Here is a 20166-nt window from a genome sequence, read left to right as displayed (position 1 = left end):
AAGCCCACTTTTTTCCCTCCTAGTTATTACCATGCAAGCAATTGTTGTAGTAACATTACGGATGACATATAAAAAAGAAAAGTTCTGTGCAAGGCCTTCAACAATTTAAGATCCCTCCCATAGAGATAAATATTACATCTAACAGCTGGATTACCACCCGGGGCAGAAATTTGAGCAGTTACGGAAAGGATTAAGTTTAAATAGTAGAGTTGCTAAGGAATACTTCCTTCTACATCATGAAATAAGACAAAACATGAAGAGTAACATTTAATGATTAATTAAATTATCACTGAACTCAGCTCTTACACTTCTTTTTTTTCCTCATAATTATGGAAAACATTTGGTTTAGGTAATCTGTAGAGTATTTAAACAAAAATATATGCATTGCACAAGGATAAAAGCAACACTGAAATTGCAAAGATTTTCATTTCATGTAAGAAGTTAAAATGATGCATTAGTGGAAAAATGTAAGTGGGAATATTTTAGTAGTCAAAATAAATATTTAATAAAAAACACACCCCCAAGACAAAGTATCAAAACAACAGAACTTAGTATTTGGAAGGACACTATCTACACTTCCTTGTGCTAAACATTGCTAAATTCAGTGGCTTAATTATTATCACACTGCCTTCAGTAATCATTGCTTGTATTAGTGTTGTAAAAAGGAGAACAGAAATACTGTTCCAATGACAGAAATAGTAAAGCCAGTTTGCTATAAACAAGGAAGAATTTACTACACCAAGGAGTCAATCCACAGCCATCGATACAAAGTCAACAAGGACTACTGCATAGCATACTGGTTACTGTACCAAAAGTGCATTTATCAGCATTCAATGAACTGGGGGAAAAGTGAGAAAACCACCCTTTTCTATATATTTTTAAAAAACAACTAGATGATTGACAGTTGAAGAAAAACCTCACATTTCCTTTAAAAGTAAAAGCATAGTGTGAAGATCTTAAGAGCACCGTAAGATTTCTATCAGATAAAACAGTAAAAATCATTAGCGTTGTAAGTAAAGAACAATTAAAAGGTTATTATATCATTCCATATTTAGAATGTAACTGAAAAATTTAGTGTGTTGTTGCATCCTCCTATACTACAACCAGTAGCATTTTGATGATTTTTTGTTAAGTTCTGGAAACAAATAATGCAAAGAAAAACTCTTTTTCATGTATAGCAGAGGTCTAGAAAGATGTAAACTGATGATGTGTAAACTGAAATGCAGACAATGTTAATACAAACAGATTTATATGGGGGAAAGCAGCAGTGTCTGGCTTATCCCATTAATTCTCCACTCAGTTCTTATACTGATTCTTTGAAAGTAGCATTATTGAATATCCCTGACTACCAATGATTTACATGAGTGCTATTTTCTCACTATTAGGATTCTGCATTTAAGATTATTCTCAACCTTTTTTCCTTTGATTCCCACCCCGTCTCCCACATCATATTTAAAAGTTGCAGTTTTCTCACATAAAGCATTGTAATGCCTTTTGCTGCTTGCTAAGTGATATGCAGTCAACATTATTTCTATTTTCAAATTACTGAAACCACTTTCCAGTTGGATCACATATTAAACATTTAAAAATAGTATTCTCCTCTTATTCTACTGTGGCATAATAAAGACTATTCACCATTTAATATACGTTCAATCTCTTCTAGTCTTTTCAAAGCAGCAACTCTCTTTTTCTCAATGTCTTTGATTTCTTTTGTAGATTTTTTGGGAGTCTCTTTGTCCATATTGTTTTTCTCTGTTTGTTTCTTATTTTTTGAGTGCCCTTTATTGTTATCAACTGTTGTTCGGGTGGGTTTCTGCTCATTTTTTACTCCTTTCAAATTTTGAAATGAATTTTTTTTTTCTTCTGCAGCTACAGTTGCAGTCCCATCTGCTGGAAGCGATGACTGTTCCGTAGCACTAAGTGATGCAATTTTACTTCTGACTATGTTTAAATGACGCTGAATATACTCTTCATGAGGTGCCAGTGCTAGTGTTTCAACCAAACATTTTTCCGCTTTTACTAAGTCTCGTTCTTCAAAGTAAACCACACAAAGATTATGTTTTCCTTGTACGTTGTTGGGATCCAGTTCCAAAATTTTTTCAAAACACATTTTTGCTCCAACAATATCCTTCTTTTGGTTCATAAGGATATCTCCTTTCAAAATCAGACCTTTGGTATGATCAGGGTAGTATCTCAGTAGGTCTTCCAGGACAGGCAAAGCCATCAATTCTTTTGCTGTCTGGGAATAAAGCAGCGCCAAATTGAACAAAGCACTTCGGAAGTTTGGCTGTAAGCTTATAGCTTTCTTCATCCATGCCTCTGCTTCCATATCTTTTTTGTCATCCATTGCCAGCATACCCAAATTGAAGTATCCATTTGCATCCTGTGGTTCCTCTTTCACATAATGTAATAGTCTTTGTTTAGCTTCAGGTCTAAGCCGAGCATCACCTAAATGACAGAAAAATTCTAGATTTACTCTGACAGATTTTTAGACCAGGCCTCTAAAATGCTAATTTTTATACAAATTAAACACAATTGTAAAAGGGAAATGGTTTAAAATGCTACTTTTTATCATTGCTATGTAACAGTAAGAGACATCTACCTTCTTTACAGAATGAAACTACTTACAGTTGACTTGTAGCCAAAGTCAGCATCGTTATTCTATTATCTGTTGAATTATATTTAGGTTTGGTATAACAGATACAAAAGGTGCCTCTACAAGTTTAAGAGAAGTTATTTTCATGTACGGTTGAGCAGATGGAATGCAGAGAAAACATCAGTTCTGACAAACCAGCTCTTACAGAGGGAAACTTGGAGTGGAAGATGCCATTTTGTTAAAGATAGATTCAAAGAGTTTAAAGTCAGAGATCACATAGGGTGACTTCAGATGTAGCCAGGCTAAACTATCTTCTGACACAAAACAATAAAATCTAACTCCCATATTTTAATTTGCATGGAAGTTTGAAAAAGATACACTAAAATAATCTTATCTGATAATACTAGGATTAGCTAGACTAGCTTGTAGTCTGTGCTATTTTTTTGAATAGGCCAGTGAACATATTTTAGTAAGGAATTCCAGGCACAGACTTATTGAAGGATGGGCGAGCAGGGAGCTTATTTTAATTGCCTTCTTTCACCTCCTGAAACAGCACTGCACCTTCCAGCAGGAATAACTGAATACTAGATAGCTAATACTTCTGCTTGTTTGAAGTCCCTTGTGCTTCTACAGACAAGAAACAAGGCATTTCTTGTACTACCTAACTTACAATGTGAGAAGAGATGGAGAAAACCCATTTGCATCAGCTCCAATCAACTCCGTATTCTCTCTTTCTTAGGAGTAGTTAACCATCCCAACAAAAGGGAAACAAACCTTACTAGGTACTTGCCAAATACTCTGCAACAGCCTGAATTCACAAAAAGGCTTACACTTACCCATACAGCTAGAAAGCTATACATATAAAAAAAAAGTCATGAAAATCCGATTTAATTCATCCTAATTAGCACTATTACAGAGGAACCTATGAAAACATTAACATTTCCTAGGGCTATATTTAAAGCCCACAAAAGTCAGCTATATTTTTAGTCAATGAAAAATTAAATCAATCAATGTAAATGTAAAACAGTTACTACACATATTTTACTAAATATGATTTTTCAATATTATATAGGCACAATTTTGAAGATGCTTGTGTAACACTATTCTTTATATAGAATGTTGTTTTGTAAAACAGCACTTATATTAAAGATGGTGATCAGCTAAGGTACATGTACACTTTGCACAAATTCCATACATGACCAATAAGTTAAAGGTGACTATTACAATAAACAGTTTCTTCTTTCTAATGCTACGAACTTCTGCTTTCCGAAAATAAAAGTTCAATAAAAAAATTAAACAGTAAGGATCCTATAAATGCAAATACACAATATTTATAAGGGACAACTAACATACCAGATTCCTGCATTAGCAGTGCTGAGTTGAATAATGCTAGTTTATGCATTGGGTTGAGTTCTAGTGCTCGGTTGAAATTCTTCAGTGCTTCTGATGGATCTTTCAGTTCAATGTAAACAATTGCCAAGTTGTACCACAGGTCTGCATTGGTTCTGTCTAGTTCCAGAGCTCTAAGATAAGCTTCCTTAGCTTTCAGAGGTTTGTTCATTTTTAAAAGTAATTCTCCCCTGTAGAAAAATCAGATTTAACATTCAACTTTTATTCATATTAATATGAAAATAATTGACAGGTTTTTTTAAAAAGTTTGCCTTCCTATAGACAGTAAAGATGAGATAACAGCGTTTTACCTTTTTTTTGTTCATTCGTTTGTTTTAAGCACAAACAATACAGGACCTTCTTTACATACCATTCCCAAAGCTTTCAGCTATCAAAAGTCTGTATACAACAAATGCATATGCAGGACAAAAACAAAAAAAGAAGTGATCACGGATTTCTGATATGGGCTGTGTAATTGCACTGCAACAACTACAGTTTAGGCATCTTTGCACCTCCCTAAGCCCCAATGGGAATCACAACTTAACAAAATGGCGAACAGAAGCCTCAATACCCACAGCCACATTACTTTTACCTACTTAGCTGACATTTATGTGCTTTTTTGTTAAGTCTAGCATTTTCTGGACCACCTTTAACAAAGAAGGATAAAGAAAGCTCCATGATTCAGACTAACCAAAAGCTTTTTAGTTCAAAACTAAACTAGGAGATTAGAAATTTCAGTTTGAGATTCATAAAGAAATCTAATGGAAGCATCTTGCTATACAATGTTTGAATACACAGCCTCTGTGGAAACACATCACTTGAAGCAGGAATTTAAAAGAACAGAGGCTTGTAATGAATAATTGATTACTGCCCCAAATCTTCATCTTCTCATTTGGAAATGAATCCATTCCAGCAGCTAATTCAACTGTATGAACTAAATACTGTTCATCGCACTGTAAATACATAAATGTTTATTCAAGAATATGTATCTAAAATTAGAAAAGATACCTGCTGATGTAAGCCTGCTTGAAATCTGGTCTCATACTAATTGCTTGTCGATATAATTGATCTGCTTCTTCAAGGCGAGATTCATTTGCTCGAATTAAGTTTGCAAGATTGATATAAACATTCAGATGGTTAGGCGCAACTCTTGCTGCATACTTTTTACCTGGAATAATCTGTCAAAAAGAATATACGTATCAAACACATATGAGTAAAAATATGAAAGACAATCAGTATAGATCTCCTCTTCACTCTGCTACATTTGTTTTAGGGTTTTACCCCTAAAAATACCAATTCTTCTTTCCCAGAAAATCATACAAAACTATAAACAGAATATTATTTTCTTCTTTAATTCTGTAAAGACATAGATGACTTTTATATCTTATTTAAGAAGTCAGTTAACTAAGCTCTGGTACTACCTAATTGGGCTCATGCAGACAGCCATTAGAAAGCAACCAGACCTTGCAAAACTCTCCTCATTCAGACAAAGAATATTTCTTAAAGCTTAAACTGATGTTCTATCAGACATTTTCACTCCTTTTGTTAACCCTCCAGCCTAAGAGAAGTGTAAACAATATTTTACCAGCCACTGATATAGCAGATGAAAAGTAGTCATTAAAGATAAAAATGCTATGACATTGCAACTGTTGCACTGCTTATACTTTATCCATCTAGAATCTTCATACTGTTTCACAATACAAACATTTTAATGCCATACTTCTACTCAAGGGACTGCTGACTTTTGTTGTCAGTCTCGTTTTAACCTCAGCTTTTGTTACCTTCATACGTTCTCCAAAATATTCCTCTCTTTCTCCTAAAGAGCTACAATAAGTAATATTTGCTAGGTATAAATATAACTTAACAAATAGTAAAGGTAACAAAGCACATATTTTCATAAGTATGTTCAGGCAAGGATTTTTTTTGTTGCTGCTGCAGCTACCTTCTCCCACCTCCAATGCTACATTTAAGCTTTCTCTTGAGGCCTCAGAAACTCAGTCATCATCACTGTATTAGCTGTAATTGAAAATAAACCCACTGTGACTAGAAACTGTAGGCGTACATTTAACTGCTGCTTTCTTTTATATCCTCAATTTCAGAAAAAAAACCCCACGGCAGTATAAAATGTAACTTAAAATAGTTTTAACAAAGAAGTTCCAAGTTAGCATTTTTTTAACAACCACGATTGTATACCACCTACTCTTTTAATAGGTAGGTTTTAAAAAATACCTAACAACTTTAAAGTATACAGCAACACAGAGTTTCAGGAAAAATACAAAAAAAACCTATCATGAATATAGGTCTGATAGAGTTCCCTCATGTGGTGGTAGGTAAAATAAAGTTACTAATTACCTGTGGCATCAATGATTTAGCAATCATATATGATTCTTCAGCTTCTTTAGTTTTGTTCAGGTTTTTGTAAGTTCTTCCTACATTCATGTGGGCACCAATATCATCTTAATAAAAAAAAAGAATGATATTTCAAATACTTCCATGCACTCAGTATCATGAAAATAAATACCTATGCCTTCAGAGTAGCGTGAAATACAGGTACTGCATAAAGGCCAACAACAACAAGAGCAATTCTATTTTTTATCTTAATTATGAAGCTAATAATTTAACCACAAACCAAAGATGGATTATAAAGTTACTTGGGAAATGGTAAAAAATTTGAGGTCATACTTCCACATATCTATCTTTAATCTCTTGCTATAGTAGAGGCACATAAATTGAAGGTTATTTATTGGGCTTCTAAAAGGAAAAAGGAAAGGTCCTCCAGTACTACCTAGAACTTCTTTTGCAACAATATGTAAAATAGAGTAAATGTGCGCTTGGATACTATCTGGATTTTTAATTTTTTTAATATATCTCAGTTTTAAATGGTTAAATAATAATTATGTTTCATAAGAAATTACAGTATAAGTTAATTCAGAAAGAATGTCATCCAGATAATAGTTTTAAATGGAAAGTCTGCATCTTTTTATAGATAGAAGCTTTTCTGGAGGACTTTTTTTGAGTTTATTTCTAAAAAACTATGGATCAACTAACTTAGTATATGACATTGTTTGATGTTCAGTTGGAGGAAAACAGATCATTGAGAAGATTTTGTTAAGCAAGCTAAGTATCCTGAAATACTAGCAGTGCAGAGACACCATTCAATGGGAACTACTCAAAGCTTTTACCTGGTTGCACTTGTGTGGCTTGTATAAAGAATTGCAGAGCTCTTTCAAAATTCTTTTCATTTTCTAACGCATGCCCCACATTGTTCCATAGTTTTGCATTGTTCTTATTTACCTAAAAACAGAAAAAAAGGTACCAATGCATATTAAGCTGAAATTACACAACAACTGATTTTCTTTTAACTATGTCTTAGAGACGTAAAAATGAACAGCAAATGACAGATTTCATCGAGCTGCTATATGTAAAAAATAACAAAACACTACATACACTATTACACTGAACTTGTTGCTCGACATCCATTTTAGTTATTTGCTCCTAGAAATACTAAATGTTTTAAAATTCATTATAATTGTTATAGGATGTTGTACAAACTATCCTATCGTGCCATATGCACATTGAAGAAATTATTCTATGCAAACTTTTTGTGGAGTTTTTGTACTGAAACATATTGTGCTTTCATCCAGATAGAGAATACATTCGACTGCTTTAACACAAGAAAAAATTATCATCTATTTCTTGCACATGAATTCCCATGTGTGCATCATACTGCTTTTAAAGCACTCCCAAAAGCAACTAATTAGATGTTAATACTGTCAATGTAGAAATCAAAGTGGCAAAACAAGCATCATTTCTCTCCATTTTTATCATGCTCTACTGCAGCTTTTTAAGAACAGCAATACAAACTTTCCATCATCCTTTTCAAACAGAATACAGTACCTTTAAAGCTGACATAAACAATGTGTACTCTGACTCCCAATCCCAGTTTCTGTGCAGTGTTTTTAAGGCATGAGTGAATAGTACCACAGCCAAACAAACCCAAGAAATTTTTCTTAGCACACTATTAAAAAAAAACAAACAAAGATTTGTTATAAGCACACAATCAATTCTAATTTATACTAGAACAACTATCTCATATGCTAGGAGGCAAATAAGCTGAGGACTATATTTGTAAACGGTATATTCCAATTATTTGCCTCATCACCAAATGGCATACTCCAAAATTTGAAAGAAAATAATGTCCAGTTTCAAGTTAATTTTGTTATTTACCTGATATTTTGTTATCACTGTGTAATTTACTTAAGAACAAAGGCAGTCCACATAATGTAAACAAAAAAAAAATAAGAAATTATACTTCTATTAAAGCTTATCTGTAATTTAAGGCCATGAACATGATCACAATGTCACACAGTGAAGTTCTTCAAAACACTGTACAAAATGTTAAAAAATTAAAAAAGCAACTAACATATCATCCCGTCCTTTCCACAATTCCACACAAATTCTTTACTGCATATCACCAATCTTTCCCACACTGTAAAACACATCTTAATAGAGAGGTCTGCTGTAGAGACTACCCAATCTGCCACAAGCACCTAAAATAGTGGTGCCTCTAATATCTAAATAGAAGAAAGGTTTAGTGTCTTTGTAGCAATTTTATTTTTAAAGCTGCAAATTGGGGCAGAAGTCACTCTCTGTGACAAGCTTGTCAGGAATAATCATCATCTAAATTTCATGCAGTTTATTTTTCTGGAGTTTAAACATGACTGACTTTTAACCACAACAGATACAAACAATATGCTTTAATATGCATTTGGTTTCTGAATTCTAACTGAATTATGAAAAAACACGTTAAATATCCAGTAGCCTTCCTCCAATTATGAATATCATTTTCTTTTTAAATATCTCCTTCTTGAGCAGACTGCTCACCATTGCCAGCTATTTCTTATACTTGATTTACACAACAGCTGTTCACACTGCTACATACTTCACCAGGGTTTGCTAAAAACTGAAAGGTTCCCCCCCCTCCATTTTTAAGACATACGAAATGCAGTGCAGACTTAAGACTACTGTGCTTGGGTTTAAAAAATATTAAAAAATAAAAAGTAGAACAGCAGAATTAACAGAGAAATTCTAAAACATTAGCAAAGCGACCAGTGAGAACTGGCACATATAGTAATCTATATCCCCACCAGTCTTATAAAAAAGTTGGGATTTTTTCCACATATTTCTAAAGCTAGGAGCCTTCACTCTAAGACTTTTTAGAGTGCTGATTCCAATATTTTTGTAGTAAATGACACTGCTGCCCAATTTTTCCTCCCCAGCCATCCTCTCCTGGTTCCTTGCTTTCTTTCACATTACTTTTTTTACTGCCTTGTAGTAGGATTTATGATAATACTTTCTGCTCACTCCCACAAGGTATCACTAATTTCTCATTATCCAGTGCTGTCAGCTTTGGCAGCATTAGTTAAGTTATACTGCAAGGCCTCACCTCTAATGATAGCAGACAACACAGACTGGGAATTGCTGCCTTTCCATTTGTCTGAACTAGCATTAGGATGCCACTGGGGTAACAAGGGTAAAGCATCCAGGTCACACGGAGGTATGTGCAGATCAATGTAGAAGATAACAGGAAAAAAAGAAAAGTGTGTGCAAAACATGCTTTTAGAGCAGAATTTCCTAAGGAGAAATTGTTATAAAAAAAAATTCTTTAGTTTAACAAATACTGAATGGCTCTGATGCCCATTCCTAGCATGGAACGTCTGAAAATTTAATCAGTAAAAGATATTTTAATATGCTGCAGACTGATATACATGCATTATATAAACTTCAGACAGTAATCACCTCTGAATAAGTACAAATCAAATCTGGCCAAGAAACTTTTTTGCCTAATCTGTAAAAATACCTAGGATTTAAAGAGAAAATATTTATGTTTCTTTACATAAAAGAGACGGGTTATACTACTAAGGCTAATAGGTAAAGTCTATTTTGTAGCAATGTACAACGTAAGTTACATCACATTCTAAAAATGTTTGGTGCAGTCAGAGGGTTTTTATATATATATGTATGTATGCTTATAAATATATATAATATATATACGTGTATACATGCATATGTGTGTGTATATATTTTAAAGAAACATTATAATATCCTCAGAATAACCCACTGGTCTCCTAATAACTTTCTTCTTGTCATTTGTCCACATGACTGCCAAATTGTTTCTTGGTCATTGCTCTGTGTTCATTAAAAACTTGAAACAGATTAAGAGCTATAACGTATTAAATTCATAGATCCATAGAATGGTTTGGGTTGGAAGGGACCTCAAAGATCATCTAGTTCCAACCCCCCTGCCATGGGCAGGGACACCCTCCACTAGACCACGTTGCCCAAAGGCCCATCCAACCTGGCCTTGAACACTTCTGGGGGGGGGGCATCCACAGCTTTTCTGGGCAACCTGTTCCAGTGCCTCACCACCCTCACAGTGAAGAATTTCTTTCTCATATCTAATCTAAGTCTACCCTCCTGCAGTTTAAATCCGTTAGCCATCGCCCCGTCAGTACATGCCCTTGTAAACAGTCTCTCTCCAGCTTTCCTGTAGGCCCCCCCCTTCAGGTACTGGAAGGCTGCTCTAAGGTCTCCCCAGAGCCTTCTCTTCTCCAGGCTGAACAACCCCAACTCTCTCAGCCTGTCTTCATACTAGTAAAAGCTCTACTGGGAAAGCTTGCAGTTATAAATATGGTTATCTTTTAAGAAATTGAGAGAGGTAAGTTAAACCAGTTATAGGTACCACTTACACTACCTTACCTTTTATTTGATAATTTCTTCCACCCATGTGCTACTAAAATGCAGAATCCCATGCTAGGAACATACAACACTCGTTCTGCTACGACAAATCCAACAGGAAAAAAGAGGTTTGATGCAGGAATGAATGGTAGCACTATTAAGCAGAGTGCCTAGAAAGGAAGTGCAAATGAATTAGTAATGAAGATTAGGCAGTGACAAACTGTACCCAAGAAACAAATTACAAAATCACACAAAAAAAAAAATCCCAGAAAAACAAACATACATAGTAGATCTTTGAGGGTTTTTTTTTTGTTTTTGGGATTTCTTTAAAACATTAAGATCTGTTTTACATTCAGACCACTCTGAACATGGCAAGTTTTAACCTGCGAATGACCTTATTCCTTACTTAGAGGCCTATAAATGTATTTGCTTTTCTATACTACAGAAAACAGCAGCTGTATGACAAAACACTAGGATTGAAAGCTCAAATTCAAAACAATGTTTTAATAAGCGTTCCACATACAAAAACATGACAGTCTGAGAACCTTGCACGTTATTTTTTTATAACAATTAAAAATTTATACTAGCTTATATGATGCATAGAGGAGTTACTTTTACAATACAGTGAAGTCCATTTTTAGTTTCTGTAAAAAATGCGAATAACAAAAATCAGAATCAGCCACTGAATAAACATCAGTGTTTAGATAATACACTAAGGGGACCCTGAAATATCTAAAATGACAATGAACCACATAATTGCGGCTCTTACGTTGATGACAAGCATCTTAACAACAGGTGTGTTTATTAAAAGAAAGAGAAATCCATCTGCTGCAAAGGAAGGGGACATGACCATTTGCTCTAAGTTCCCAGGTGATAGTTAAGTAGCAGCTTTACAATCTCTGGTACCAGAAAAGACTTAAATAATTATTTCAAAATATCTGGCCTCCAGGTTACAAAACCCAAAATCCCTACAGAAATGGAATATTTCTTTGAAGAAAGAAAGAGAAATTTTCTAGAAATTTTCAATACAACTGGCTGTCACCTTCTGTCTATATTTAAGCATAACTGCCTCTTCCACACTAAAATAATTAACACACCCAGTCTAAAAGTCAGTCTCAGATTTCATATATAAAAATGCTACGCTGATTTAAAACTTCAAGTAAGGTTTTAGCTCATATTTCAAGGGAGCAAGAATATGCACATGGATCACTAACACAGCTCAGCTGATCCACAGCAATTCATTAAGCTACACAAAAATCAATACATAATTGAGCCTTGAAGAAATCACAAGCACAATATAGAGAATATGTTGATTACCTAGGGACAAAATTTAATGCCATTTCACATTCCTCTCCCTTTCTCCTTTACATTTTTATAGTACATGCTCCTTGTAGAACACCTACCAATCTGTAAAAGCCTCAACACAGATCTCTATTAAAATGCAGGATTCATTATGCTATCTGCAAGTCAGTCCTCTGTATCAGTTTTTAATTTAGTTATAGTAAATGCCTTCACACTTTTAGGGGTGGATTATGGGAAGTGAAGGTATCATTCTCTATTTCATTCTATTCCGAGCAGCCAAACGCATTTGTGAGTACAAAAGCAAATGTACAAAAGCATGTTCAAAGTGTGCTTTAGAAACAATGTGCTGTTTTGTAAATGTTTTTACTGGACTGTGAATAAACCGTACTTAGCTTTATAATCTATGTAAGGCTTGTACATAGGCTTAAATGAATTAACTTATTTTATGAAATCTTCTGATAAACTGATTTGAAGTCACCTCTTAAAATCTTAAGAAGTTATTGGTTTATATCATCGCTTAAAAATGTAGGTTGTTTTGTTTTTACTATAGTAAGGACATCGGCCCCACAGCCCCATGAAGTCAACGTATGTATAGTGAAAGCCAATTCTTTCCAATGAGTTTGAATGGAAAGGATTCTGCAGCTGATACAGAAAGTGTTTGGTCTCCACTGAGCACTTATGATCTAGGCATCTAATAAAAAGGTTTTTGCATGTTCTGCTCTGTGCAAGTCCTCTGATGACAAACATTACACAATGTTGTGCCGAACTTCTCTTTAGATCCTTTTGCCTCTCCTTAGTACACTGTCCTTCAAGTACAATTTCTTGGGCAATAGACTCAAAGCCCTACTGCAGGTAAAAATGCATTCTCTTCTGTTCGTTTATGCTTTCTTTTTATCATAGTCTTTCAGCAGATGCAGAGGCTTTGTTCAAAAAATATCCTGGTCAAGACAACTGAGAAAACAAAAAAAAAAAAGGGAGACAGAAATTAATAAAATATGTACGAAGAAAAAAAACCATATGACAGAACTCTAAAATATGACCATAAGCTATGAAGAGTATCTGAACTGGTACGTAACCAGTCAAAAGTTCACAAGGCAACATTTCAAAGCCTGAGTGAGGTGTAAGCATAAATAGTAGAGAAGTAAATATCGCTAAATTTAGAAGTGCTGATGTCTTGGCATAACACTTAAAATTTTGTGTTAAAAAACTTGCTCCAAGAAGCCTAAGGATACCTGCCTGTTCCTGACATTTGCACAGTAACAAGACACCAAAGTTTGCAGCTGAGTAGCATGGAGCGTGGTCTTATCAGAAGACAGGTAAAGCACCTTTATTTGGGACACTTAGCAAATATCAAAAGATACTAAAAAGCTTTTATTAAATTTCGCCAGCCAACAAAGGAATATCTATATCCAAGAAATTTCATGAAGAAATAAACAAGGGCCACGATCACTGCTTGATTCTGAAACATACTGAAAAGCCACCAAAGTAATTCTAGATCAGTATTATTCTCAGTACTCAACATTTTCAATATGTAGAGCGTAACCTATTTACAAAGGTCACTTAGTCTGACAGTCTAGTGACACGGCTAAAGTAAGCAGAAAATATAAGAGAATTTAACTGCTCATACATTGTTTCCAGAGCATGTCCTTTACTAATGTAAAAATAACTGATTACTTCAAACAGCATAATGACATCAACCTGCCAAAGCATGTGTTCCAATTTATAATATACAATCCCATTTTTTGTTAGTTTAGTATTGTCAGTTGGTTAAAAAAAAAAAAAAAGGCAATTTATCTTTTTTGTCCTCTCCTAGTTCTGTTATTTTGAAAAGACAATTTTAGAACCTATGGCAAAAATGAAAAGATGACAAAATGAAATACAATGTACCCACTCACCAGAGTTATTTTTCCTGGAGATGACTGGTACTGAAGAGATGAAAACTGACTGATAATGAGTCCTTCAACTTTTGCATCTCCCAGTAATGAGTTCATCCTCTGAGACTGTACTTGGGGAGAACTGTGGAATGTCCACTGGCACTTGAGGAAGTGGGAGAAGGAATCCCTTCTTCTGTCTTGTCGCTCAAGCGGTACAGCACCAAATCCATATCCACATCAACAAATACAGAACGACACGCTTAGACGTAATTGTCACTTCCCTTCTCTTCTTCATTTTGGATCCCTCCTTTCCTTTTTTTTTTTTTTTTTGCAAAGTCCAAATAAACATCTTTAATTCTGCAGCAGGTCTAAAGTTGTACATTTTCTGATCTCATAAACAAAAGTAACTTGAGACTTTTCCCTTCAGATCAGGCTTCAGCATGACATCTCAGGGTCTCACTAAGCTAGTTAGTGGAAGAGCCAAAACATGCTAGAGATTTGTAATGGCAGAAGCTCTTTACAAAACTCTTTATTGCTCCTTTAGAGTGAGACTCATTAGTGTGAAACATCAAACAGTGCAGTACCAACTGCAATAAAGCCACCATTATACTAATACCACGTGGCATCCATATGGATAGCACGTAGAATTCATACCTGCCAGGGTAGTAGTTTACTTTGACCAGCACAAATTCAGGCTTTTACTGGCAGAACTGAGAACCAAGTGTGGAAAGAAGTTTTTTAAAACTAGTAATTCAATATAGCTATCTGGAACGTTGCCATTATCTGTGTAAATTGTCATCATAAATAAGGATTCACCTTCTTCAAAGGCACCCCTATTATTTCTCTAGGAAGTCAGATTGAGAAGCCATCAGAAAGAAATTGTTTTCTCCTCCTCTCCCTTGGCAGACTATCCAGTCTACAACAGGACATTAATGACTTACTGGAAGGCAGAAAAGGGGTTTGACCTACAGTGTTGTTGAATGTTACAGTATGTAACAATTAATTTTTAATATAAAATATTGCATTCTCATTTCCTAAGAAATTAGCTTCCAGGTACTTAGATATTACGTCTGAAAAAAAAAAAAAATCAGCATCGTACTGAAGGTACACATCACAGGTACATATTAAAGGAAAACAACTTTCATTAAAGACAGATTATACTTTGTTAATCAACACTGAGGCTCACATGCTGGAGTGAATAATCTCAAAAGACCCTTCCTATTAAAAAAAAACACTTGGAATATAAAAACAAATATCAAAAAAACACCCTCAAACAAAAACTGACTTACCACCTTAGCAAAGAAATCCTTAGTCTTAAGTTGTGCATAAATATTCCCATCTATCTGAAACTTTTGTTGGCTCAGTTACATAGTAAAAAAGTACATTTCTAAAGCAGACTAAGATCTATGCATGCAGGTTTGCTGTACACATAATTGCAGCACTGATTTAATAAAAACCATGGTATAAGGTAACTACTAATATTGTGAAAATCTGCAATGGAAACAATCAAAAAGATGACTGGATCCGGATGAAAAAAATATTAGCTCATTTGCCCCTTTCCCTTTCCTCCAAAATATTCTTTCCTGTTAATCCATTTTAGTTTTAAGGTCATATAATACTGAAAAACAGGAATTGATCTTACAGATTGGCAAAAATAGTTTTTCCTTAGAATATGGAAAAGACTACAGAACAGTATCTTTGTTAAAAGAATAACAAAAGAGGAAAACTTATATTCCTAAATGCCAAAGTATGTCCTTTTATACCTATGAGACAGAAAATCAAGTCACTTGCTAAATATGCAGCATGACTACTGACATTTAAATAAGGTAGACAATTTGCAGGATTGAAATGCATTCCAATTCTTAAAACATATTCAAGTTCTACCGAAAACCCCCATTTGCTAGTTGAGTTCTGAATACCTGAGAAAGGCTGCAATACAGTTTGCAGAGGAGCACATTTATTCTTATCTCGTGCCTCTTCTTCTCCATCTCATCCCTGACAGAGTCACATACTTAATTGCAATTTAACAGTTTTGTTGCTACAATAATTTTCCTCTTTTCTTATGTGTCCATTCTAGCCCAAAAGGAGATGCATACAGTATCTCCAGGTCACAGCAGATTACACATGTGACCAAGCAGCCTGAGCCACTTACACTCTTAAAAAAAACGACAAAAAAAATGCATCCTTCATACCATCAATACAGTCTTGGAGGAATCCCCAGGATATCGGAGACTGAAGACAATCAAAGATCCCAGAAAGCAAAAGAAGGTAAGGGTGGCGACATTTCTAACATCCAACAAAGACTCCACAAGAGGAATAGTTCCCATTGTCCAGTCACAGCATAATTCTGAGGGGTTGAGAAGAAGCCAAGCATTTACAGGGAGGAGGTAGTTGAAAGTCAGCTGCCTTGCTGGGGATGGACTAACAGCAGCTGGGTTATCAAACCTAAAGCAAAAGAAAGGAAAAAAAGGAGCTTTTAATGAAAACAAAAAAAAAAAATATGGTCTTGATCCACTGTGTGCTCAGAAACCAACTTTAGATTCATATCTAGAACAAGCAATTACAGACATGTACAATATCCTAATCTTCCTGCACTTGTCAGATGTGTAACTTGAGAACCATGCACAATGATTCATCTTAGCACAGGACAGGGCCAGTTTAAGAAATTGGTTTGGGATATAATCAACATAAGTTTGAAGAAACAATGATTTACACCTAAAGCTGGGTTGAGTGGTCCTTGTTTATGTTTTTAATAGTTTGCCTCATTTTTCAGGGAAAATATTAGATCCTTGTATTTCTACATTGCTCACACACCTTTAAGATAAATTACAGTTTTTCAGTTCTAAGATTATTCATATAAATTTATCCTCAGGCACCATATCAGAAAGTCAACCATGCTTTCTGCATAGTACATATCTAAAAATCAAAAAGATATTTCCTATGTAGAAGAGGAAAAACTTATTAAGAGGTTTGGAGTATTCAGCCAAGGGTCAAACACATAGTCAATAAAAAATACTTTAGTAATGAAACAATTTCTTAATTACTAAGACAAACTAACAACTCTAAGTTTTTAAAAATTAATGCCTGCTCAGATATCTAAATATTTTGGACATTCTTGTAAACAGGCAGTGAAATATACCATTTATCAATTTCACCAAAAAAAAAGTAATATTGTACAGTCAGCACTTACCAATATTAAAATAAGTTCATAAACACTTAACTTGATGTATCTTTGGCCATTTTATTCAGACCTCATTAAGCCACATCTTATTTATCAGTGTTTGTAAATAGGAGACACTTACTATTACCTTGTAAACACTGGGAGTTGAGACTGGATAACCTGGACTCTAACAACTACAAGCAGCAGTGTACTGAACATTAGGACTATGAGCTTCAACAGTGTCTGGAGCATAGAGTAAGGAATACTGCCCTTCCCTCGAAGAATCTGTACAGCTGTGTCCAACAACACTGGCAAGGTGTACTGCAAAGGAAAAAAGTGTTTATAATCAGTGTGCTCATTAATCTCTTAGATAAATATGAGCTACCTCATCTTTTTTTTCCCTTGGTTTTCCCTAAATGCCTGCTCCCAATAGTTACTTAACTCAGCTTCTTAGAGCTTTCATGACAAGTCCCCAAAAGAAGTCCACCATTCTAATAAAAAGTAACTCTATTCAAGTACTCTTGCTAACACTATCACACCTGAACTTGTATGCCTGTAGTTTTCTGTATTTTGCACTGACAGATTAAAAAATTTGTACCATCTTCAGAGGCTTCAATAAATCAAGTATAACCATGAAATAGATTTTTGAAGAGGAGAAATCACTATTTTTAGAATTATCAGACCCTCTGAAAACTTGTCCTATAAACAAAATTTCTTAGGAATGGTAGAAATACTATTCACTTCCTGAATAGCCCTGGATTTATATTTTATGCCTCTATTGCAGTTACTCATCTCTCCCTGTCTCATGAACATTATGATCTTGCACAGTTCCCCATTACATACCCTAATTTCTTGCCTGCGTACCTCTTTCCTAATGTCTTCACATCTTGTGCTGGGGATGATTTATTGCTTCACATATACTGGTTGGCTGAACTACAGCTACTGGTAAGTTTTTTGAGAACTGCTCTAAGTCTTAGTTCATGCTACACCTGTGCCCTCAGAAGCAGCTTCAGTTTATCTTTTCTACTCAGTTGACTTACACAAACTTGTTAAAATTTCATGGAACTAAGGACCAGATCAAAAGTTACTAAAAGAAAGGAAGAGTGGATTGAAAAGTACGGTCACATACTGGTGATTTCCTTAGAAATCCAGTTTGAAAATTATATGCCTATTCACTAGACTTGCAAAGGCAATAGTTACAAGCACACATATTTCTGTAAGCACAAAAAAATGTGATTTTTGATATTTTGGCCTTGAATACGTATGGCCAAGACAGACAATCTTTCGGCTTTTACTGGTGCAGTTTTTGCAAAATATTCCTTCAAGTAATTAAGGAATAGTAAACTAGAAAATTGTCTTAGAATATACAATCATACATTTTTAAATTGCATATGGTTTGACTACCAAAAAGTCAAAAATAATTTCATTGCAGGAACACCTTGTTTCTCTAAACAAAACCAAAAGTTACTATTAACTTAAAGACTTACCAATTCTTAAGATGAAACCTATCAGATTAGATATTAAATTTAAAAGTATTCACAGAACAACAAATTTCATAAGAATAGTATTGATTCAAATAAGACTATTCCAAAATGTCTGGTTATTCATTAGAATGTGATGAAATGCATTTATATATAATACGTTCTCTATTTTTACTACAGGAATTTAAAACAAATAATCCCCCATATTTATGTACCTCAGACTTTAATCAGGACTGTTACATGCTAGTCTTTGTAAACCTCAATCAATTAAAACCTTAGGTTTCCATTAAGGCATGTCAATTCTTTACTGAGTGTATTTGATAACATCTCTGTATGGCATGTAAAGGACAAAATAGAAGTAATCGGATTCCCTCATCATGAACCATGTATGTTAAACATTAGTTGAGACGAAAAAAATCTGAAAAATGTAACAAACTATAGAGTTAGCCTGAACTCATAAAAGTCACTGCTGAAATATGACACTTCCAAGTACTTAATGTCTCATTGCAGAATTCCTAAGAAATTAAATTTATTTTTCAACAGCTTACCCCTTGAGCAATAAACACTTCATACACACAGCATATCCCCACCACTGTTATTCCTTGTTCTTTACACAGTGTTGCAACAGCTACTAGAAACACAGTCACTGCAATTGGAGTCCACACTGCAAATAAAGAAGGCATTATTGAAAATGTTCCATCTTACAACAAACCCAAACATTTACTAAAGTAAATTAACCTAAAAAGTGAAGACTTTGGCTCTTTATGTTTGAAGATGCTATGATCTATAAACTTATTAATTATGCCATTTGTTATTAAAGGGAAGACTACCAATTTTACTCTATAGACAATAGTATAGATGTATCCATTTTAAAACTTCCTCCCTTAACTTGAAAGAACCAAATTAAAGCCAAAAGACTGATCTATGATACAAAACCAAAAAATCCAATCTTTTCTAACTCACCAGAACACTCTTTCAAATGGAATATTCCATAGGGAGTCATGAATTTTCACAAGGTCAACTTGACTTTGGAAAACAGGCAAGTGTCTTAGATTTCCATTGAAACTTTGCAGCTTACTTGTGACCATCTGAAGCAGCTCAGCATACTTCTATTTACTTGCATTAATAGAAGTCAGTGCAAGAGTCTCTTACTCTAAGTGTTACAAAACAACCGAAAAAGTGCTGAAGTCTTGAAGAAAAAAAAAAAGGCAATTTATAATGGAAAGTACTATTGCATGGGTATCTTGGGGCTGAAGGTTTTTTGGTACACATTTGCTGAATAACCAGTACACCCATATTACCATTTTATGAGCTCTAGTATAAGTGATACAGAGTCAATTACTTACCTATGGTATTATCTGGCCCTTTAGATTTTGTATATGACAAAAAAGCAGCTAGAAAAAAGATAGATGATAAAAGCTCCGCTCTGCCCACAACTCCAGTTACCTGAAAAAGAAAAAAAACAAGATTATTCCTCTAGTGACTATTCCATTACTAAAATAGTATGAGTGATATACTATCAGGATATGCACAAACAAGATCTGTAAACCAAGCAGAAGAGGCTAAGAAGAGTAAGGCTGCTTTCAGCTCCCTCAGTACTGAATTCAGTAACAGGATGATACAGGT

The 20166-nt window shown here is 34.5% G+C and overlaps 1 protein-coding gene across 17 annotated transcripts in view; it reads right to left on the bottom strand.

The window, feature by feature from the left end:
• Positions 1-242: 242 nt before the first annotated feature.
• Positions 243-20166, bottom strand: part of TMTC3 (transmembrane O-mannosyltransferase targeting cadherins 3) — a 33482-nt gene continuing 13558 nt past the window's right edge. For 16 of the 17 annotated variants that reach the window (XM_054830159.1, XM_054830168.1, XM_054830195.1 and 13 more), the window contains 11 exons: positions 19887-19986; positions 19089-19204; positions 17208-17380; positions 16092-16344; positions 10745-10893; positions 7883-8003; positions 7168-7279; positions 6338-6441; positions 4994-5163; positions 3950-4176; positions 243-2448 (listed from right to left, as the gene is read on the bottom strand). In XM_054830159.1, the coding sequence (XP_054686134.1) occupies positions 1628-2448; positions 3950-4176; positions 4994-5163; positions 6338-6441; positions 7168-7279; positions 7883-8003; positions 10745-10893; positions 16092-16344; positions 17208-17380; positions 19089-19204; positions 19887-19986 (2346 nt within the window). In that variant the 3' untranslated portion in view covers positions 243-1627. Of the gene's footprint in view, positions 2449-3949; positions 4177-4993; positions 5164-6337; positions 6442-7167; positions 7280-7882; positions 8004-10744; positions 10894-16091; positions 16345-17207; positions 17381-19088; positions 19205-19503; positions 19730-19886; positions 19987-20166 lie in introns of those variants that run through there. The other variant, XM_054830252.1, reaches the window with a different exon arrangement.

Source organism: Grus americana, chromosome 1, assembly GCF_028858705.1.
Source record: "Grus americana isolate bGruAme1 chromosome 1, bGruAme1.mat, whole genome shotgun sequence".
Lineage (NCBI taxonomy): Eukaryota > Metazoa > Chordata > Aves > Gruiformes > Gruidae > Grus > Grus americana.
This window is presented reverse-complemented; position numbering and strand designations above follow the sequence as displayed.